General features: G+C 42.4%; 1 protein-coding gene across 6 annotated transcripts in view; it reads right to left on the reverse strand.

Moving 5' to 3' along the window:
- Window positions 1–20,611, reverse strand: part of KIAA2012 (KIAA2012 ortholog) — a 129,534-nt gene that overhangs the window by 72,049 nt on the left and 36,874 nt on the right. For 4 of the 6 annotated variants that reach the window (XM_037009186.2, XM_037009184.2, XM_037009185.2 and 1 more), the window contains 2 exons: window positions 8,449–8,619; window positions 6,042–6,152 (listed from right to left, as the gene is read on the reverse strand). In XM_037009186.2, the coding sequence (XP_036865081.2) occupies window positions 6,042–6,152; window positions 8,449–8,619 (282 nt within the window). The remainder of the gene's footprint in view (window positions 1–6,041; window positions 6,153–8,448; window positions 8,620–20,611) is intronic. The other 2 variants (XM_073218331.1, XM_037009183.2) reach the window with 1 other exon arrangement.

Raw genomic sequence — 20,611 nt, forward strand, 5'->3', positions numbered from 1 at the left:
TTTCACCACCTTACCCACGTCCAGGGGGAAAGAGAAAGAGGAGAGCTAGCAGTCTCCTTCTAAGGAAACGGCCTGAAAGTTGCGCGCATTACTTCCATTCACATTTCATTAGCCACAGCTTAGTCATACGGCCATACTTGGCTGCAAAGAAAGCTGAGAAATGTAATTTCTAGCCAGGCAACCATAGAAATATGATTTCCAGCTACACTTCAGGGTGGGGGATTCTATTAATAAAAGGAATAATGGAAAAATGAATATTGGGGAACAATTAAAGTCTCTGCTACTCACTGTTTCAGTCGATACTTATGGGCAATGTTCTGGGACCTATGGTGTTCTCTGGGAGATTCAGAAGGAGATGAGGGGGGTCTACCCACAAGAATTTTTAATCTCAGAGAGGAAAGAAGAAAAAGAGTAAAAAAGGAAAGGAAGAGAGTGCCTAGTGAGAGGCCCAGCTAGTAAGTAGAGGAACCTAAGAAAGTGGCAATCATTGTGGGGAGGGGGATCAGAGAAGGTATAACAATGAAAGTGGTACTTCAGCTAGTTCTTGAAGCCTGGAAACTTGAACCAGTGGGACCAGAGGCTTGTGATTTAGTGGAAAGAGCTTTAACCTAAATGGATGCAGAAGATCTGGATTTGAGCCTTATCCATAAAATGAGAGAGTTTTTAAACTGTGGTCTTATAGCTCAGTGGCTTTGCATGGATCTTCTACCAGAAACTATTTGAGCTTCACTGTGGATAAGTTGGGGGAGACACAGACTATCCCCACTTCAACCAGGAAACTCTGCTATTATATGTTTTATCAATTGGTGTCCTAAGCAAGTCTGTTTGCTAAAATGCCTCCTTTGTTTAAACACTGATAGAGGTGGTAACTATGTTCACTCTAAGGTTCTCTGAATCAGAACAAATGCAAGGCAGGTAGAAGTCATGCTTCATAGGCTCTGTGAAAAATGTAAGGAATCAAATATTCTTCAATACTTCATGTTGAATTAAAAAAAAACTTCCAGTAACCCTCCTACACTGTTGGTGGGAATGTAAATTAGTTCAACCATTGAGGAGAGCTATGTGGAGATTCCTCACAAAACTAAAAATAGAAATACCATTTGACCCAGAAATTCTACTTCTAGGAATTTACCCAAAGAAAACAAGATCCCTGATTCAAAAACAAATATGCACCCCTATGTTTATTGCTGCACTATATACAACAGCCAAGATATAAGCAACCTAAGTATCCATAGTAGATGAATGGATAAAGAAGAGGTGGTTACAATGGAATATTATTCAGCCATAAGAAAGAAACAAATCCTACCATTTGCAACAACATGGTTGGAGCTAGAGGGTATTATGCTCAGTGTAATAAGCCCGGTGGAGAAAGACAAGTACCAAATGATTTCACTCATCTGTGGATTATAACAACAAAACTGAAGGAACAAAACAGCAGCAGACTCATAGACTCCAAGAAGGGACTAGCAGTTACCAAAGGGAGGGGTGGGGGAGGATGGGTGGGGAGAGAGGGAGAAAGAGATTGAAGGGTATTATGATTGGTACACATGGTGTGTGTGGGGGTCATGGGGAAGACAGTGTAGCGCAGAGAAGGCAAGTAGTGACTCTGTGGCATCTTACTATGCTGATGGACAGTGACTTCAGTGCAGCATGGGGGGGAACTTGATAATATGGGTGAGTGTAGTAACCACAATGTTTTTCATGTGAAACCTTTATAAGAATCTATATCAGTGATACCTTAATAATAATAATAAAAACTTCCAGCAGATTCAGACAGAGTTATTATTTTTGATATTTTTCTTCTTTGGAGGGCATAAAGTGGTGGTGACACCACATTTTAGTCCAGAATTCTGTCTTCTTCCTCACATTGACTGGTCTAAAGGACTTCTCCTTTAAATCTCCAGGCATCTTCTTAAGGCAATAGCTGCTAAGAGAAAGACTACTCAAGGAAAATCATACTTTGTCAATTACCCCAGCAACATGGAAGGATTCTTTTACCCATGGGTCCCCAACCAACATTATTACAACTATCGAGTGGGGAAAACAAACAGAAAGTTAACCATTTAATATGTTTGCCCTCAAATAATCAGTGCTTTGAGACCAGGTGGGGTATTCTTAGACCCTTCATCTTTGTGTTTACCAAATTGCAGAATGCCAGGAAATGATACCGGTATATTATCTACTACTGAAAACAAATTACCCCCAAATCTAGTGACGTAGGACAACAAACCTTTATTATCTCTCATACAGTTTCTGTGGGCATCTGGGAGGGGCTCAGGTGCTGCATTCTGGTGCAGAGTCCATGGAGAGGCTGCTCTCACAATGTCAGTTAGGATGCAGTCATTTGAAAGTTTCACTGGGGCTCAGCATCTCATCTCAAGGTAGCTCACCTACAAGTCTGGCAAGTTCATTCTTGCTGTTGGCAGGAGGCTTAGTTCTTTGCCACATGGCCATGTCCATAAGACTGCTGGAGGGCCTCATGACAGGCATGGTGGTTGGCTTTCCCCAGTGAGTAAGGCAAGGTAGAGAGCAAGGAGGAAGCCACAGTGCCTTTTATGACCCAGTCTCAGAAGTCATGTGCCATCACTTCTGTAATAGTCTATACTTACGAGAAGTGAGCCACTACTCCCAGTTTATACTCCAGAGGAGGATTATATTCTCCTTTTTGAAGGAGCAAGTGCCAAAGATTCATGGAAATTTTTTTTATTAAGGTATCATTGATACACAATCTTATGCTCAGGTTTCACATGAATAACGTTGTGGTTACTACATTCCCCCCTATTATCAAGTCCCCACCACATACTCCATAACAGTCACTGTTCATCAGCATGGTAAGATGCTATAGAGTCACTACTTGTCTTCTCTGTGCTATACTGCCTCCCCCGTGCCCCCCCCCACATTATATGCGCTAATCATAATGCCCCGTTATCTCCTTATCCCTCCCTTCCCACCCACCCTCCCCAGTCCCTTTCCCTTTGGTAACTGTTAGTCCATTCTTGGGTTCTGTGATTCTGCTGCTGTTTTGTTCCTTCAGTTTTGCTTTGTTGTTATACTCCACAGATGAGTGAAATCAGTTGGTACTTGTCTTTCTCTGCATGGCTTATTTCACTGAGCATAATACCCTCCAGCTCCATACATGTTGCTGCAAATGGTAGGATTTGTTTTCTCCTTATGGCTGAATAATATTCCATTGTGTATATGTACCACATCTTCTTTATCCATTCATCTACAGATGGACATTTAGGTTGCTTCCATTTCTTGGCTATTGTAAATAGTCATGGAAATATTTTTAAACTACCATACCAAGAAAGTTGCAAGAGAGAAGGATGTTAATTAAATAACCAAAAAACAAGAGACATTTTGGGGGTAAAAATCCATTAGGGCAAGAGCAAGTGCTAACTGGAAACTCTGAAGGAGATCAAGAATTTAAACTTATATGGACCTGAGGTCCCAACCTGAGTCATTGGCACAGACACCCTCGAACTTCTTACAATAAAAAACTTCTGAATAAAAGAACTTATGAAAGAAAACCTCTGTTGCTGCCACCATGACTGTGAGAATAGATGAAGGATTTGAATCAAAGATAAGCAATTCAGAGAGCATTTTCACTGTTTTGACTTGTATCCTTCCAAGTCAACTTTTCCTTTCTTAAGCCTTTGAATTTCCAAAATGTTGTAATATCCCGACATGACAAGAGGGTCAAATTCCAGCTCTAGTGTTCACATTTTTTTCTTCTGAAGGTTTATATTCATTTCTCTATGCTGTCTGAAAGCAAGAGATCATGATCTAATTGCCTAAGAATTTATTTCCAAATAGATGTTGACAGTGTCTGAAAGTCTCTCAAAGATCAGACAGATCATATTCCCTCCTTTACTCAAGACTTTTTTTAATTAAAAAAAAAACAACTATGATCCCCAAAAAACTTTCCTTTATGGCACCTGGGATATTCAGTCAATCAAGAAGCATTTCTTGAACATATGATAAAGAGGTTCTGAAGGACTCATATATTTGGAACTATTTGCAGATAAACACAATAATCACAAATGTGGGATTGAGAGAGGAATGGGCTGAGGCAGCTGTATGAGATGAGGTGGATTTATTGGAAAATGCCCAGAAAAGATGAGCATTTGCCTATAGAACTTAAAATGATCCTAAATATTTGGGGACAAATGGACATAGGCTGAGAGATGAGAGAAGGAAGACTGAATGGTTGGGCTATCAGAGATGAAGAGGGTGGGCCTGAATACAGGAGACTGGGGGGACAGAGCAGGGATGATGATAAAGATGGGTTCGAACTAACTGTGCTGCAGAGAGTTAGGTGTCATTGCAGCAAATCCTTTGCAAGAGCTGAACCTTTTTTTCAGTATACTGCTTCTTGAAACACAACAAAAGACAACCACAAACCTTTCCCATTAATAGAGACTGAGAGCTAGGCCACTTCTATGGGCCCTTGTAGAGAAAAGTGGCTTTAAGGTTCTGCCCTGCCTTCCAGGGCACATTCCAATCACCTGCAAGACTGAAGGTCCGCCAAGTGTATGTGGAGGAGAGGCTAGAGAGACCAGGGATGGACTGACTGGTGGATTCATTCACTGGCTGATGCACGCAATGTGCTTATAGTGGATGTCCTTAGGTCGGAGAGGTAAATAGGATTAAATATATTGTTCATGGATTTAGGACGAGATGGCAGGCAAGGCTCCATTTATTCAGCTTAAGTTTCATTTCTCTCTCTCTTTCTTTCTTTTGTGTGGAAATTATTGAAAGAGTTTTCAATGAACATTGATTGTGATCCTGTTCTGTGTGTGTCAGGGACTGTGCTACGGGCTGGCAACACCGAAAGGACCAAAACATTACACCGGTGAAGTGACAACAGACTTAAAGCCTAAACATTTCTTTTTTCACTTTTCTGGATTTTGCTTTGCCAAAAAGGGACTTCTTTCTCATGGAACAAAGTGGACAGATGTGCAGCAGGTGAACAGAATCATATTTGGCTCCCCAGCTGTTGTGCCAGCTGTGTCACACTGTTGGTGACCTCCACCTGTTGAACTCCTGCTTCTGCCAATTCAGAACCAAGTTATTTTTATGTTTATATTGTGGGGCAACCTACTTGGTGATGGAAGTTCTGTGACACTCGGTTTGGAGGCAAATGCATTCTAGTTTCTGGAAACCTGTGTACTAGGTGGTTACAACAGACACAAGTGACACAGCATGTCAAAAGCAGTAATAGTTAAGAAACTTCCAAGCTGTTGGTGGTGGGGAGGAGTGGAGACACTCACTGGGGATGCGATGAGGAATCTTGGACACAGGGAGGGACGACCCAAAAGTTATATGACAACACAGAGGACATGCCAGGGCTACTCAAATCTCTGGCTTGCAATCCATGCCTTTTTTTATTAAGCCAGTTGTGCCAAAACCCACCAAGTGAGTACAGATTTTAATCTCTCTCCTTAAGAGGTGTGCTGGGTATATGCCTCATGCATACATAATGTTATGGCTCCTGGGTGGCTGACACTCATCACCCTCTGAATACTTTTTTTTTCCTTTGCAAAATGGCTATTGCCCAGAGCCAGCATCTCTTTTCCAAAAAGTTAATGTGCCAGAAGGGCTTTGGAAACTGCCTTGATATCTGTCAGGACCCAGATGATTCACAGCAGTGAACTAACGCACATAACAAGGACACCTGATTGGATTACCAATTAGCCACCTCCACTCCTGGAGGTGGTTGGAAAGAAGAGAAAAGGCGGTGTTTAGTTTGGGCAAATACCAAAAGGGCTTTATCATTCTCATCAAGGCATCACATCAGACCTTTTCCAAGCCATTCCATGGGAACTTCTCTCTCCAGATGCTCCAGCAAGAGTAAACTTGTTATGCAAACACTGGGTTATTGTGTCTGAGCTACAGAAGCACCTCTGTCAGCAAGAGGGGAGAATCTGGCTGACTTACGTCTGTTTTTAATGATGTCTCTGCTGTGGGGACGTTTTGGAAGCTGCAGGTAAAAATCTTTCCCTGTGAAAATAAGGTTGATGTGGGATTTATCATCTTACCTTGACCTGTGAGGAGCTCCTCGGTTTGGGCAGGCCCTGGGAGGGACAGGCGGGCATTTTCTCCATCTGGACCCAGTGAGGAGTGTCCCAGTGTGGGGCCTCTGGAATCTACTTGAAAATAAGCACAAGCATGGGCAGTGTTAGCACCAGGGCAGGGGAGGAGGAGGCCAAACCTGGACTGTGCCCCCCAAATCCCCAACAGGCAGATGCCATCTCAGGCACTTGCCAGAGTGCAGGGGCAGCCCTACTCCTGGGATTTGGCAAAGCATGGCCTCCTCTGGAGGCCAGTGTGGGATGAGCAGAGCGGGGCTGCCACTAGCCTGCATCATTCCTTCATGGGAGTCTGGAAAAGGGCAAGGCTAGGCTGGTGAGGGGCACCTCATGTGAAAGAAAGGGAGCCCCTTCCTCAAGGTGTGCAGCCCATGGGCAAAGGGCTTAGAGATTCCAGCCTCTCCTCCTTGTTCTGTCACATGCTTTTATGAAGTGCTCAGCGGGGCAGCCTTACTTGAGGATAAAATGCTGTGACTGCTTAGTGACTCGAGGGGGCTCAAGGAGAAGGACGGTGCATTCCCCTCAGTTGCTTGGAAGGACTGAAGGTGTTTCTGTAGCCTTAACTTCCCCATCTCCGAGGCAAAGGGGTCAGGGGTAGAGCTAGTAACCAGGCGCAGTGGATGCTTACAAGTATACAGATACACAACACACACACACAGAGGCACAACATGCATATACAGAAACACACACTCACACACGTACACAAAGGCACGCACGCACATGCATGATGCCCACTCATAAGGCCACCTTATGACACATGCACAATCAACATGCATGCGTGCGTGTACCCACATGTACCATACATGAACAAGGGCACACATATATCAACACATGAATACTTGTTTGCGGGCGGGCCTGCATAAACACACTCAGACATACACAGCTGTGCATGCACACAAGCACACACATGCACTCCCATGGGCAAATAAACACACACATACTTCAGACACTAATGTGCCCTCCATTTACGCATACTCAACCTATACTCTTGTGGATTCAGGCTGCACTCTTATCAGTCATGGCCCTGGCATTCATTCTCCCTTTAAAAAGGATATCTGAGTAGAGGGGTATGTGTTTGGTGTGATTTGGTCTGGCTTTGCAACCTCCTAGGAACATCCTTCATCGTTGGTACTGACATGACCTCACCTAAAGTTTGGCTCATCTATGTCTAAGTTAAGAGGGTACAAGTATAAAAGGTGGGCTTGTAAGAGAAGGTTCTGTCTTGAAATAGTTCATAAGTGGAAGTGACATCTTTGAAGAGAGAGAGAGAATGTTCAGGGGAGGGAGAGAATTTGATTTTGACCATTTCAGCTTTAAACAGAGAAGCTGCAAACATGTAATGAGTTACTGACCTAGGTATTTAATTCATGCTTACGAGGCTTCAAGCATACATACTTGAGTGGAGGGGAGGGGAGACTGACTTAAACAGTGAGACATTCTGTCCCTGAGTGAGCATAGATGAAAATGAAAGATACGGTGTCTGCTATTTTCTTGGTGGCTCTCAGTTCTCATGTGACTCTCAGAATGTGTGTGATTCCGTTGTTAACATAGATACCTTCTTCGCTTTGTCTGACACCCATATACACACCATCCTCATCTGGTGCTCAGCCCAGTGCTCCAGTGACGGGGGACAGCTGGTCGAGCTGCCCTTTCTAGAAAATGGTTTGTCAGTCTCCAGCATAGCACCTCCCTAAGGGATTGTCAGCAGGTAATTTGGACTCGAAGCAATTTTTTCTTTATGAGCTGCCTTTGCATCAAAGCCCCTATGGAAGCTGTTACTGCATTATTGCTCTTGTGTAAGTATCTTTGTCTCCTCCTAGATTGTCAGCTCTCAAGGATGAGAACTCTAAGTGGGGCTAAGTCATAGAGTGTGTGGCCTTGACCACCTCACCCCTCAACAGAAATCGGGGGTCCTTCTCTGTGAACAGGCCTCAGGCCCTGCCCTGAGCTGGAGGGCGACTCTCTGGGGACTCCTCCTGTTGGCAGGATCTCCAGGCCCCCTTGCTGCAGGGAGAGATATGGCTTGATGTTGAGTATGCCTGGGAAATCCATGAGCGAACCTCCCTGATGAGCTGGGAGCTGTGTCCTCAGGCACTGCTGTCAGGAGAAGGGAAACACAGCACAGCTTGGCAGTGAGGGTTAGTACAGCAAACCCTCAAAACACGTACTGACTCTAGGAAGATGCGTGGTGAACATGGTCCTGCTGGCACTGCTGGAAACATCGCCGATTTCCCTTTTCTGGTGGGTTGGCTTTCAGACAGCTAACATCACGGCGGCTGGGCAGCCCCGGAAGGTGATTAAAGTGAGCCCAGAGCCACAGACAAGCCAAGGTGGGCATCATGCAGGGAGTGGTTACCTTGTCCTTCTGCTGGGAGTGTCCCCCTGCGTTGTCTCACATTTGGGGGGCCTGTGGGGCTGCTGAGGTCCGATGTCTTGGGGATGTCCAGGCCCCCCTGGCTTTCTGGACTTTTTCTTCCTTTAATCAGGGACAGTGGTGAGGTCACCTTCTGGGGTGGGACATCATCATCTTCAAAAGCAAAAGGAAAAAACGTGTGAGAGAGAGAACTTCTAAATCAGCAAGAAGGAGAAGGATCCTCTTTTCTAACTTGGTTGATGGCTCCTTGTGTTCAGGATAGTTTATTCCACTCATTCCAAGTTTGTCCTTTTCCAGCCCCACTAAGAAGCAGAGGCCAGGTGCCTCTGTCTCTCTCGCCAAGGTGAAATCACTCTTGGCTAGCACGGTGGCCCTTCTGTTGGGGGTCCTCCAAGAACTGGGAGGACCTGAACAGGGGCTGTTGTTCTCATCTTGTTGATGGGTTCCTGACATAGAGGAAAGACTAGAGAGGCTGCGATGTCCATCCAGCTGCTTTTCCAAGGCTCTAACTAGGGGGACCCCAGCTCAAGAGCTCATGAGATTGTTGTCTAGAGCTGCAACCACAAGACAGTTTTTCTAAGCAGAACAATGATCACATGGCTCCAGACGGTAGGCAGAGGGTAACAGGATTGCTGGTAATACCCCCAAAGCTCTGCTCTGTCCTCTCTTCCTCCAAATCAGCAGATGCCACTCTAGGGAGGGTGGAACCCAGGAATCTAAGTGATGGAGACCTTGTCTTAGTCTCAGGGAGAATGGTCTTTGTTTCCTGCTCACCACACTGTAGCTGTTTGTGTTTAAAGGCTGGCTTCACACAGTGTCAAACATTCTCAAGTCACTTACTCATCACAAAGGGAAAAAGTATCTTTACAATGGAGGAGTCTAGCAGACACTGCCTTTAACCAAGTAATAAAATTTAACATTACCTATAATGGAACAAATGAAACAAATAGAATAAATATGGGATATTTTGTGTCCCTTGATGTGATGCAGTGAGAAGGATATAACATCACTTACATGCTATTCATGCCAAAAAATTTTGATCTGAACCTAATCACAAGAAAACAGACAAATCTTAGTTGAGGGTAATTCTGTAAAGCAACTGGCATATCTTCTTCAAAAATGTCAATGTCAAGAAAAACAAGACTGGGGAAGTGTTCTAGATGAAAAGACTCTAAAGAAATGTGACAACTACATACAATGCATGATTCTGAGTTGAATCCTGGATTGATTGGAAGGAAAAACAGCTATAAGGAACATTATTGGTATTGTTGTATTTGAAAATGGGCTATATATTAGAAAATAGTATTACATCAATGCTAATTTTATTTATTGTGAGAATTGTATTGTGGTTATGAGGGAGAATATCCTTTCTCTTAGGAGATATATGCAGATAAGGGATGAGCTGTACAAAATCTGCAATTTTCTCTCAAATGGTTTGGCAATAAATAAAATTTGTATGTGTGTATGTTGTATATAAAATCTGGCTTTGTTTTTATATTAGTGGTGAAATAATCCAGGGCTAAACAATAAATGGGTTGTGCAAGCTCTGTGGCAATGAGACAGTCCCATTTACTAGCTCTAAATACCTTTGCCCCAGGAACCCCTGTGAGAAAGATTACCATGGAGATCTTGCCCCTTTGGACTCCTTTTTTCATGCATCTACTACTAGGTTGGGTCACATACTGAACTAACTCACATTAAGGCATCAGGGACTTCTTAGAATGGCTTCCCCCTGGCAGGGTGGCAAAGGATAGACAAGCTGTAGATATTTGGTGGACATGGCAGCTCAAAATTGTGGAGGACAGCACAAAGTTAGCAACATCAAAGACAAAGTTCAAAGAAGTTCAAAGACCAGTGTTGCCACTGACCCCCCAGCTCAGGCTGTGCACCTGATGGTGTGGCCCACAGGTGGAAAGCTGCTTTCTTCTTGTTTGCACACAGAGTGACCCCCTGCCCATATTTGGACATATTTTTTAAAAAGGCAGCTTTGATCTGGATTGAGGATTGAAGATGGCAACATGAGAGGTGAGACAGAGGCCTCTTCCTAAAGCTGCATATAATATGAAAATATAATTAATACAACTAATCCTGAAAGAGCAACAGGAAAGAAGGCTGCACCAGACTGCATACATCTGGAGAAAAGAACAGACCTCATGGAACAGGGTAACATACCAAAGCCGTGATCCAGTGGGACTCAAGACCTTCCCTCACCTCAGCTCACTGGCGGGAGTAAGAGAAATGGGTGGAGCTGGAGGCCTGGGACTGCTGAACACCTAGCTCTGGAGATCTACTCTAGGAGCACAAATCTACATTGCATGGTGCTCTGGTGATTAGGGGAGGTTGGAAAGCTAAGACAGGCAGAATACTTGGAGAGACTGAGATTTCAGCTGCATGTGGAAAACGGGGATCCATATCTGACTGCTCTGGGACAAAAGAAAGGCAGACAGTCTGAGAGACTTGCTAACAGTGAGAGGGTTGCTAAAGGGGCAAGGATTTCACAGAACTTACTGCTTAGGAGAAAGGACAGGTACACAAAATTGTCCAGGAGCATGCTGCCCAGCAGGTTCGGAACTTTCATGATCTTCAGGTGCTCCAGCCCCCTGGCTGGCTACACACCTCCAAGGCCCCCAACGATGATACACAGCCTGCTGCACCTTCCTCCCAGCCAACCTGCACCTGGCTCACAAACCATCAAACCCTGCCCTGGCATCAGGCCAGCCAGAGGGCAGCCTTGCCTACAGCAGCTACAAATGCAAAGCATAGAGGCTTATACCTGTGTGCTCGGCCCACTGGTTCTGGCAGTGGAGACAGACATAGCAGCCAGGAAGCAGGAAATGGCTCTTTCCTCCTCCCAGGCACCAACACCACTCCCCTGTGGTCCCGACATTGCTCCAGGGGCTGAGCACCTCCAGAGAGTAGAGCTTCTGAGCACCAGAGGGTGCCGCATACAAATATGAAACATCAAAGGAATCTGGTTCAAAGCAAAATCATACATACACCAGACAAAGAGTCGAATGAAACCAATCGCATGAATCTTCCTGAAAGAGATTTCAAAAATAAAAATCATAAACATGTTCATGGAGGTATAGAAAGATATTCAAGAACTCAAGAATGAATTCCCATCTGAGATCCAATCATTATGGAACACAGCATCAGAAATAAAACATACAATGGAAGGTTTTAAAAGCAGATTAGATATGGCAGAGGAGATGATAAATGAAATAGAAATTAGAGAAGAGGAATGCAAAGCAGTTGAGGCACAGAGAGAAAAAAGGATCTCTAAGAATGAAAGAATATTGAGAGAACTGTGTGACCAATCCAAACGGAACAATATTCACATTATAGGGATACCAGAAGATGAAGACAGAGAAAAAGGGATAGAAAGTGTCTTTGAGGAGGTAATTGCTGAAAACTTCCCAAATTTGGGGAAGAACATAGTCTCTCAGGCCATGGAGGTGCACAGATCTCCCAACACAAGGGACCCAAGGAAGACAACACCAAGACATATGGTAATTAAAATGGCAAAGATCAAGGATAAGGACAATTAAAAGCAGCCAGACAGAGAAATAAGATCACATACAAAGGAAAGCCCAACAGGCTATCATCAGACTTCTCAGAAGAAACCTTGCAGGATAGAAGGGAGTGGCATGATGTATTTAATGCCATGAAACAGAAGGGCTTCGAATCAAGAATACTTTAGCCGGCAAGATTATTATTTAAAGTTGAGGAGGGATTAAACAATTTCCAGATAAGCAAAAGCTGAGAAAGTTTACCTCCCACAAACCATCTCTACAGTGTATTTTGGAGGGACTGCTATAGATGGAAGTGTTCCTAAGGTTTAATAGCTGTCACCAAAGGTAATAAAACCACAGTAAAGAAAGTAGAACAGTTAATTACTAAGCAAATGCAAAATTAAATCAACTGCCTCCAAAGTCAATCAAGGGATAGGCAAAGAGTACAGAATATGATACCTAATATATAAATAATGGAGAAGGAAGAAAAAGGAGGAGAAAAAAGAACATTTAGATTGCGTTTGTAATAGCATATTAAGTGAGTTAAGTTAGACTCTTAGATAGTAAGGAAGTTACCCTTGAATCTTTGGTAACCAAGAATCTTATGCCTGCAGTGGCAATAAGTACATACCTATTTATAATCACCCTAATGTAAATGGTATGAATGCACCAATCAAAAGATGAAGAGTCAGTGAATGGATAAAAAAAGACAAGAACCATCTATATGTTGCCTACAAGAGACTCACTTTAAACCCAAAGACATACACAGACTAAAAGTGAAGGGATGGAAAAGATATTTCATGAAACTAATGGGGAGAAAAAAAGCAGGAGTTACAGTACTTGTATCAGACAAAATAGACTTCAAAACAAAGAAAGTCATGAGAGACAAAGAAGGACATTACATAATGATAAAGGGGTCAATCAACAAGAAGATATAACCATTAAAAATATCTATGCACCCAACACAGGAGCACCAACATATGTGAAACAAATACTAACAGAATTAAAAGGGGAAGTAGAATTCAATGCATTCATTTTAGGAGACTTCAACACACCACTCACTCCAAAGGAGAGATCAAAAAGACAGGAAATAAGTAAGGAGACAGAGGCACTGAACAACATATTAGAACAGATGGACCTAACAGACATCTACAGAACTCTATACCCAAAAGCAGCAGAATACACATTCTTCTCAAGTGCACATGGAACATTTTCAAAACTAGATCATACACTAGGCCACAAAAAGAGCCTTGGTAAATTCAAAAAGATTGAAATTGTACAAATAGTTTCTCAGACCACAAAGGTATGAAACTAGAAATAAATTACACAAAGAAAATGAAAAATCCCACAAACATATGGAGGCTTCACAACATGTTTCTAAATAACCAATGGATCAATGACCAAATAAAAACAGATATCAAGCAATATATGGAGACAAATGACAACAATAACTCAATGCCACAAAATCTGTGGGATGCAGGGAAGACCATGCTAAGAGGGAAGTATATTGCAATACAGGCTTACTTCATGAAAGAAGAACAATCCTATATGAACAGTCTAAATTCACAATTATCAAAATTACAAAAAGAAGGACAAATGAGGCCCAAAGTGAGTAGAAGGACTGACATAATAAAGATTAGAGCAGAAATCAATAAAATCAAGAAGACTAAAACAATAGAAAGAATCAATGAAAGCAAGAGCTGGTTCTTTGAGAAAATAAACAAATAGATAAACCCCTCGCTAGACTTGTCAAGAAAAAAAGAGAGTCTACATACATAAACAGAATCAGAAATGAGAAAGGAAAAATCACTATGGACACCACAGAAATACAAAGGATTATTAGAGAATACTATGAAAAATTATATGCTAATGAACTGGATAACCAAGAGGAAATGGACAACTTTCCAGAAAAATACAACCTTCCAAGGCTGACCCAGAAAGAAACAGAAAATCTAAACAGACCAATTACCATCAATGAAATTGAATTGGTAATCAAAAAACTACCTAAGAACAAAACTTCTGGACCAGATGGATTCACTGCTGAATTCTATCAAACATTTGGTGAAGACCCAATACCCATTCTCCTTAAAGTTTTCCAAAAAGTAGAAGAGGGAATACTTTCAAACTCATTCTATGAAGCCAGCATCACTCTAACACCAAAACCAGGCAGAGAAACCACACACACAAAAAAAAGAAAATTGCAGACCAATATCCCTGATGAACATAAATGTAAAAATGCTCAAAAAATATTACCAAACCAAATAAAAAATGTATCAAAAAGATCATCCACCATGATCAAGTAGGATTTATTCCAGGGAAGCAAGGATGCTACAATATTAGAAAATCCATCAACATCATCTACCACATCAACAAAAAGAAGGACAAAAACCACATGATAATCTCCATAGATGCTGAAAAAGCATTTGACAAAATTCATCCACCATTCATGATAAAAAATCTCAACAAAATGGGTATAGATGGCAATTACTCAATATAATAAAGGCCATATATGATAAACCCACAGCCAACATCATACTTAACAGTGACAAGCTGAAAACCTTTCCTTTAAGATCAGGAATAAGACAAGGATGCCCACTCTCTCCACTTTTAATTCAACATAGTTCTGAAGGTCCTTGCCACAGCAGTTAGACAACAGAAAGAAATAAAGGGCATCTAGATTAGTAAGGAAGATGTTAAACTGTCACTCTTTGCAGATGACATGATATTGTACATAAAAAACCCTAAAGAAACCACTCCAAAACTACTAGATCTAATATCTGAATTCAGCAAAGTTGCAGGATACAAAATTAATACACAGAAATCTGTTGCATTCCTATACACTAATGATGAACTAGCAGAAAGAGAAATCAGAAAAATAATTCCATTCACAATTGCATCAAAAAGAATAAAACATCTAGGAATAAACCTAACCAAGGAAGTGAAAGACCTGTACTATGAAAATTACAAGACACTCATGAGAGAAATTAAAGAAGATACCAATAAATGGAAACACATCCCATGCTCATGAATAGGAAGAATTAATATTGTCAAAATGGCCATCCTGCCTAAAGCAATTTACAGATTCAATGCAGTTCCTATCAAAATAGCAAGAGCATTCTTCAATGAACTAGAGCAAATTGTTCTAAAATTCATATGGAACCACAAAAGACCCCGAATAGCCAAAGCAATCCTGAGAAGGAAGAATAAAGCTGGGGGGATTATGCTCCCCAACTTCAAGCTCTCCTACAAAGCCATAGTAATCAAGACAATTTGGTACTAGCACAAAAACATAACACTAGACCATTGGATAGACTGGAGAGCCCAGATATAAACCCAACTATATATGGTCAATCAATATATGATAAAGGAGCTATGGACATAAATGGAGATATGACAGCCTCTTCAGCAACTGGTGTTGGCAAAACTGGACAGCTACATGCAAGAGAATGAAACTGGATTATGGTCTATCCCCATACACAAAAGTAAACTTAAAATAGATCAAAGACCTGAATGTAAGTCATGAAACCATAAAACTCTTAGAAGACAACATAGGCAAAAATCTCCTGAATATAAACATGAGCAACTTCTTCCTGAACAGATCTCCTCAAGCAAGGGAAACAAAAGCAAAAATGAACACATGGGACTACATCAAACGAAAATGCGTCTGTAAAGCAAAGGACACCATCAGCAGAACAAAAAGGTATACTACAGTATGGAAGAATATATTTGTAAAAGACATATCTGATAAGGGGTTAACATCCAAAATATATAAAGAACTCACATGTCTCAATACCCAAAAAGCAAATAACCCTGTTAAAAAAAGGGCGGAGGATATGAACAGACACTTCTGCAAAGAAGAAATTCAGATGGTCAAAAGGGACATGAAAAGATGCTCCACATCACTCATCATCAGGGAAATGCAAAATAAAACCACAATGAGATGTCACCTCACACCAGTTAGGATGGCGAGCATCGAAAAGACTAAGAACAACAAATGCTGGCAAGGATGTGGAGAAAGGGGTACCCTCCTGCACTGCTGGTGGGAATGTAAGCTAGTTCAACCACTGTGGAAAGCAGTATGGAGGTTTCTCACAAAACTAAAAATAGAAATACCGTTTGACCCGGGAATCACACTCCTAGGAATTTACTGAAAGAATACAAGTTCTCAGATTCAAAAAGACATATGCACCCCTATGTTTATCACAGCACTATTTACAATAGCCAAGATAAGGAAGCAACCTAAATGTCCATCAGTAGATGAATGGATAAAGAAGAGGTGATACATATACATGATGGAATACTATTCAGCTATAAGAAAGAAACAAATCCTACCATTTGCAACAACATGCATGGAGCTGGAGGATACTTTGCTCAGTGAAATAAGCCAGGCAGAGAAAGACAAGTGCCAAATGATTTCCCTGATTTGTGGAGTATAACAATGAAGCAAAACTGAAGCAACAAAACAGCAGCGGACCTACAGACTCCAAGAAGGAACTAGTGGTTACCAAAGGGGAGGGGTGTGGGAGGGTGAATTGGATTGAGAGATATTATGTTTAGTACACATTGTTTGGGGGGTCATGGGGAAGACAGTGTAGCACAGAGAAGGCAAATAGCGAATCTGTGGCATCTTACTGCACTGATGGACAGTGACTGCAATGGGGTATCGGTGGGGACTTGATTATATGGTGACTGTAGTAGCCATGCTGTTTTTCATGTGAAACATTCATAAGAGTATATATCAATAATACTTAATTTTTAAAAAAGGCATCTTCCAAATCATTAGGATGATTAACTTTCATTTAAGAGGGAGGTTAAACAAACTCCTTCCCCAATAATCAAAGGAAGTTCTCAAAACCAAAATTCTCAAGAACGCCTTGACTTAGGCCCATTGCTTTGTTTCTTCTGAAAGGCAGTGCAATGTGGTGGGTGAGAGCACAGAGGCTGGCACCCGGACAGCTGAGCTCCACTCCCAGTGGGGCTGCTTGTAGTTCAGTGACCACTGAGAAGCTACTTCTCTCTGATCTGTGGAAAGATGGTAGGATTCTTGTGAAGAGTAAATGTAGTGACAGGTGTTAAAAACTAAGGACAGAATCATGGGAAGATGGCGGCATGAGTAGTTCAGAGGAAATCTCCTCCCCAAAACATATATATTTATGAAAATACAATACATACAACTATTCCTAAAAGAGACACCAGTGGATGCAGTACAACAGCCAGGATACATCTACATCTGTGAGAACACAACATCACACGAAGGGGGTAAGATACAAGCCATGGCCAGGCAGGACCCAAATGCTCCCCCACCCCAGAACACAGTGGGAAGAAAGGAGTCAGAATGGGGAGGGAGTGAAAGCCAAGGACTGCTAAGCAACCAGCTCTAGAAATCTGCACCCCGAGTGCAGACACAAGATGCACGGGGTGCTGGATATTAGAGAAATGGAAAAGCAAAACCTGTGGGCAGGTCCCTGCAACCAGTGACCCTGAGACAAAAGAAAAGCAAGTGCTTTCTGCAAGTCTTAAAGAGACAGGGACCCCACGGCTGGACGAAGTCATCCCGGCACACTTAGCCAGCAGTTGGGAATCCCGGGGAACCTTAGGTGCCCTAAACCCCAGGGAGGCAGTGCAGCTCTGAAGCCCCTCATGGCACTAAGCAGCCTGCCAGTCATTCCTCCAACTGCAGTGGACCCTGACACACCAGCCCAGTAGCGGGAGAGTGGCAGTGTGTGCTGGGGGTGGCGGCACCGGAAGGTACCAGAGAAGACCACATGTGCCAACGGCGCCAGAGGGGACCAGGAGAGGCTTGTGCGAGCCCACAGCGGCGGTGACCGAACAGCCCGGGTGCGGCTCGAGTGCACCAGCGGCAGTGGAGCCAGAGGAGCCTGGTAGAGGCCCATGCGGGAGAGCCCCACACTCACCTGCAGTGGAGCCAGAGGGAGCAGGTGCGCTCCCAGGACCCGACCAGAATCCCAGGCCAATGCACAGCCACCCAGGCCAGACACAAAGGCCACTTCTGGCACACAGCTGCCTGGCAGTGGCGCCGCTATCACGGAGGAGCACACCTGGCGTACCTGCCACTCCCTGCAGGGCTCCGTGCTGCTCTGACGGAGACCCCGCCTACAGCAGCTTAGGAGACTAACCCAGTGGCTGCTCTAGGAGTGTGGGTAACCAATACAGGCAGCGGAGAAGGGCAAGGCATCCAGAAAGCAGGAAAATACTTTCTTCTCCCAGCTGACACACCCGCAACCTGCCTACAGCCATTGCTATCACCATGAAAAGGCAAAAAATTTAGTCCAGTCCAAGATAGTTCAGGCAGCACCTGAGAGGATATGCAGAGACAGACCTAAAAAGTCTCCCTGAAAAAGAATTCAAAATAAAAATCATAAAAATGCTGACAGAGCTGCAGAGAAATATGCAAGGGCTAAGGGATGAAGTCCGGAGGGAGATTACAAAAGTGAAACAAACTCTGGAAGGTTTTATAAGCAGGATGGATAAGATGCAAGAGGCCATTGATGGATTGGAAACCAGAGAACAGGAACGCATAGAAGCTGATGCAGAGAGAGATAAAAGGATCTCCAGGAATGAAACAATATTAAGAGAACTGTGTGACCAATCCAACAGGAACAATATCCGCATTACAGCGGAACCAGAAGAAGAAGAGAGAGAGAAAAAGGGATAGAAAGTGTTTTTGAAGAAATAATTGCTGAGAACTTCCCCAAACTGGGGGAGGAAATAGTTGCTCAGACTACGGAGGCACACAGAACTCCCGAGAGACGGGACCCAAAGAGGACAACACCAAGACACATAATTAAAATGGCAAAGATAAAGGACAAGGACAGAATATTAAAGGCAGCCAGAGAGAGAAAAAAGGTCACCTACAAAGGAAAACCCATCAGCCAATCATCACACTTCTCAACAGAAACCTTACAGGCCAGAAGAGAATGGCATGATATATTTAATGCAATGAAACAGAAGGGCCTTGAACAAAGGATACTGTATCCAGCACGATTATCATTTAAATATGAAGGAGGGATTAAACAATTCCCAGACAAGCAAAAGTTGAGAGAATTTGCCTCCCATAAACCACCTCTACAGGGTATCTTAGAGGGACTGCTCTAGATGGGAGTACTCCTAAAAAGAGCACAGAACAAAACACCCAACAAATGAAGAATGGAGGAGGAGGAATAAGAAGGGAGAGAAATAATCATCAGACTGTGTTTATAATAGCTCAATAAGCGAGTTAAGTTAGACAGTAAGGTAGTAAAGAAGCTAACCTTGAAGCTTTGGTAACCACAAATCTAAAGCTGCAATGGCAATAAGTACATATCTTTCAATAATTACCCTAAATGTAAATGGACTGAATACACCAATCAAAAGACACAGAGTAATAGAATGGATAAAAAAAGCAAGACCCATCTATATGCTGCTTACAAGAGACTCACCTCAAACCCAAAGACATGCACAGACTAAAAGTCAAAGGATGGAAAAAGATATTTCATGCAAACAACAAGGAGAGAAAAGCAGGTGTTGCAGTAGTAGTATCAGACAAAATAGAATTCAAAACAAAGAAAGTAACAAGAAATAAAGAAGGACATTACATAATGATAAAGGGGTCAGTCCAACAAGAGGATATAACCATTATAAATATATATGCACCCAACACAGGAGCACCATCATATGTGAAACAAATACTAATTGAATTAAAGGAGGAAATAGAATGCAATGCACTCATTTTAGGAGACTTCAACACACCACTCACTACAAAGGATAGATCCACCAGACAGAAAATAAGTAAGGACACAGAGGCGGTGAACAACACACTAGAACATATGGACCTAATAGACATCGATAGAACTCTACATCCAAAAGCAACAGGATACACATTCTTCTCAAGTACACATAGAACATTCTCCAGAATAGACCACATGCTGGGCCACAAAAAGAGCCTCAGTAAATTCAAAAAGATTGAAATCCTACCAACCAACTTTTCAGACCACAAAGGTATAAAACTAGAAATAAATTGTACAAAGAAAGCAAAAAAGCTCACAAACACATGGAGGCTTAACAACATGCTCCTGAATAATCAATGGATCAACAACCAAATTAAAATGAAGATCCAGCAATGTATGGAAACAAATGACAACAACAACACAAAGCCCCAACTTCTGTGGGATGCAGCAAAAGCAGTCCTAAGAGGAAAGTGTATAGCAATCTAGGCATATTTAAAGAAGGAAGAACAATCCCAAATGAATAGTCTAATGTCACAATTATTGAAACTGGAAAAAGAAGAACAAATGATGCCTAAGGTCAGCAGACGGAGGGACATAATAAAGATCAGAGAAGAAATAAACAAAATTGAGAAGAGTAAAACAATAGAAAAAAATCAGTGAAACCAAGAGCTGGTTCTTTGAGAAAATAAACAAAATAGATAAGCCTCTAGCCAGACTTATTAAGAGAAAAAGAGAGTCAACACACATCAACAGAATCAGAAATGAGAAAGGAAAAATCACGACAGACCCCACAGAAATACAAAGAATTATTAGAGAATACTATGAAAACCTATATGCTAACAAGCTGGAAGTCCTAGGAGAAATGGACAACTTCCTAGAAAAATACAGCCTTCCAAGACTGACCCA

The sequence above is a fragment of the Manis javanica genome, chromosome 12, assembly GCF_040802235.1.
Source record: "Manis javanica isolate MJ-LG chromosome 12, MJ_LKY, whole genome shotgun sequence".
Taxonomy (NCBI): Eukaryota; Metazoa; Chordata; class Mammalia; order Pholidota; family Manidae; genus Manis; species Manis javanica.